At 34.2% G+C, this 2,500-nt stretch overlaps 1 protein-coding gene across 1 annotated transcript in view; it reads left to right on the forward strand.

Moving 5' to 3' along the window:
* The window catches only part of LOC113829862 (uncharacterized), a 132,683-nt gene that overhangs the window by 66,416 nt on the left and 63,767 nt on the right, over positions 1–2,500 (forward strand). Inside the window, exons 16-21 of the mRNA XM_070142442.1 lie at positions 1–10; positions 264–420; positions 880–1,031; positions 1,334–1,547; positions 1,901–2,075; positions 2,260–2,399. The exon at positions 1–10 is cut by the window's left edge and continues 151 nt beyond it. Coding sequence (XP_069998543.1) covers positions 1–10; positions 264–420; positions 880–1,031; positions 1,334–1,547; positions 1,901–2,075; positions 2,260–2,399 — 848 coding nt within the window. The remainder of the gene's footprint in view (positions 11–263; positions 421–879; positions 1,032–1,333; positions 1,548–1,900; positions 2,076–2,259; positions 2,400–2,500) is intronic.

A 2,500-nucleotide genomic window follows, 5' to 3' on the forward strand; every position in this document is an offset into this window, starting at 1 on the left:
TTGAAATCAGGTAATATCATCCTGTAAATGATCATCCTTCTATGCTTTTAACTATGAACTATAAACTTTTATATATATGGATACTACTCGTACTTTTATTTGTATAATCCACAATCTTTTTATAAGTAGTTGTAGTTGGATTTTGAAGACCAATAATGTATGAATAAGGAAAATTGTACCACAGGTTGAAAAGTATTAATTATTTTAAAATCCTAAAACTTTTTTGTATTATGAAACCATCACCGATTTTTTCCTATTTCCAGAACTCGCATAACCTTCTTGACAGAGAAGAAGAAAGTAACAACACAACTCAGTGACCTTGAAGTACAATATGAGGGATTCCTCAGATGGTGTGAAGATGTCCGCACAGTAAGCGAGAATGAGCCTAATGCTGTCTCTCTTCAGATTGAGCAGTGTCAGGTTAGTGCTGTCAATGCAGGTCATTTGTTTTTTCTATGCATTAATTATTTTTGTTGATAACTTAATGTTACCAAAGAAGATAATTAAGGAATTATGCTTCTGAGTGAGGGAATTTGATATTTCTGTTCTGAGATTGTGATTGTTATCCATTAAAGATCCAGTAAAGGTATATATGGAGTAGAAGATTCTGTTGCTTTGTAGAAAAGATATGAATGAGGATGAATGATTAATGGTGCAAAAGACATATTTGAGTGGTTTCAGATATAAATGAGACTGGTTGAATACATCTTTTGCATTGTGGATATATCCATTCTCATTCATACCTTTTTGACATTTCATTTTGTTGCTTATTTAGTTTTATTAATCTTTTTGTCCAGATACTCTTGACTACTGTGAATGACTGTTAAAGGTATGACTTCTAATATTGACTGATCTTTTATTTACTTTTTTACCCTGCAGAGTAAGATTGCAGCCATGGAGAGTCATGAAGCAGAGATTGGTGCTCTAAAGGTAGCATGTGAAGGTCTGGATGGCAAGTTTGCACAAGAGACCCAACCAGTGATGGAACAAGTTCAGATTTTTATTACCAAGTGGGAAGCTCTTAAGACAAGGTACGACTTTCTTAGAATGTCTGTGTTTCTTCTGTATGATTTTCTGTTTAGTACCATTATGGCATTGTAATTTTCTCAGAATACAAAGTTTACAAATTATAAAGAATAAAGAATAATAACAAATCCTGATTGTCCTTTTATTCCTCTATCACATTAATTGATAATTCAAAAAATGGCAACATGCATTTTCAGTTCTAAGTATTCTAATCTAGCTACTACTTTCAGAGACTGTTGGTAATCACTGAGAATGTTTAGATAACATCCATGAAATTATTTCTCATTTTTACTTCTCTTTCCAACAGGCTCATTGAGTGGAATGTAACTCTTAAAGAAAGACTTGGACAAGTTTCTCCATCACCAATGGTTGTTGAAACTGTTCAGACTGCCCCACCAGAATCACTTGTTAAGGCTATGGAAGCTTCTAGGAAATGGCTGGAAAGTCTTGAAACTGCCCTTGCTGCTGAACATGTTGTGTCCAGTTTACCTCAGATGCAGGATATGCTATTGAAGTTTCAGGTAAAGTAAAGAATCAGACTCTTTCTGTGCGAACATTTTTTTTATTGTTTATTGTTATTATGTGACTTTATATCTTTTCCTCTTTATTTCTTACATTTCCTCATTTTACTTCACAATGCCTTAATTCCATCTGTTTCTTCTTATTAATCCATACCTAATCTCACATAAATCTAATTTTATGAGATGGTTATTACTAGCTTGGAATTGCCTAGGATAAGATGCATTTATTCCATAAGTTCAGAGAAAGAAAAAAATACACAGTACTTCAGTGCATATGAAGTGATATATTTTCTTCAGGAAGTGAATGTTGGTTAAATCTCTTGTGGTAATATCATCCATTCTCTACTTTACAGGACTTGTCACAAAAAGTTGAAATGGAACAGGGCAACATGAAACACATAAATGATGCATGCACTGCCCTTATTAAAGAAGGTCAGTTAGGGATCTCAGATGACTTTACAAAGCTGAATAAACAGTGGGAGACGACAACTGAAGCACTCCAGTCACGCATCAAGGCTATTGAAAAAGGTCTGCAATCTCTGCCAGCATAATGTTTTAGTTCATATATATGTCTGTGAAACACAGAAATGTATTATCTAATCAGCCTGCAGTTTGCAAGCTCAGCTTTTATGGATTATTTTTCTATAATGCAAATTTGAGGTGTATAAGAAGTTGAACAGCCAAGCTAATTTAATGTATAACACATTCACAGTGATTGAGAAGGAGAAGCAATACAACGATGAAGTGTCTGGACTGTGCTCATGGATGTCAGAAGTTGATGTTTTCCTCCAGGCAGAGGAGCCAGCCCTTGGAGATATAGAGACATTAGAAGCACAGTTAGAGCAATCTAATGTAAGTTGTCTTTACTCTATGCAGACAGTGAAATCAAAGTAGATGTAATTTAGAATGTTCTATGATACTTTAGCTTACCCTGTGGACAAAAGAATAGATGG

Source organism: Penaeus vannamei, chromosome 29 (assembly GCF_042767895.1).
Source record: "Penaeus vannamei isolate JL-2024 chromosome 29, ASM4276789v1, whole genome shotgun sequence".
Lineage (NCBI taxonomy): Eukaryota > Metazoa > Arthropoda > Malacostraca > Decapoda > Penaeidae > Penaeus > Penaeus vannamei.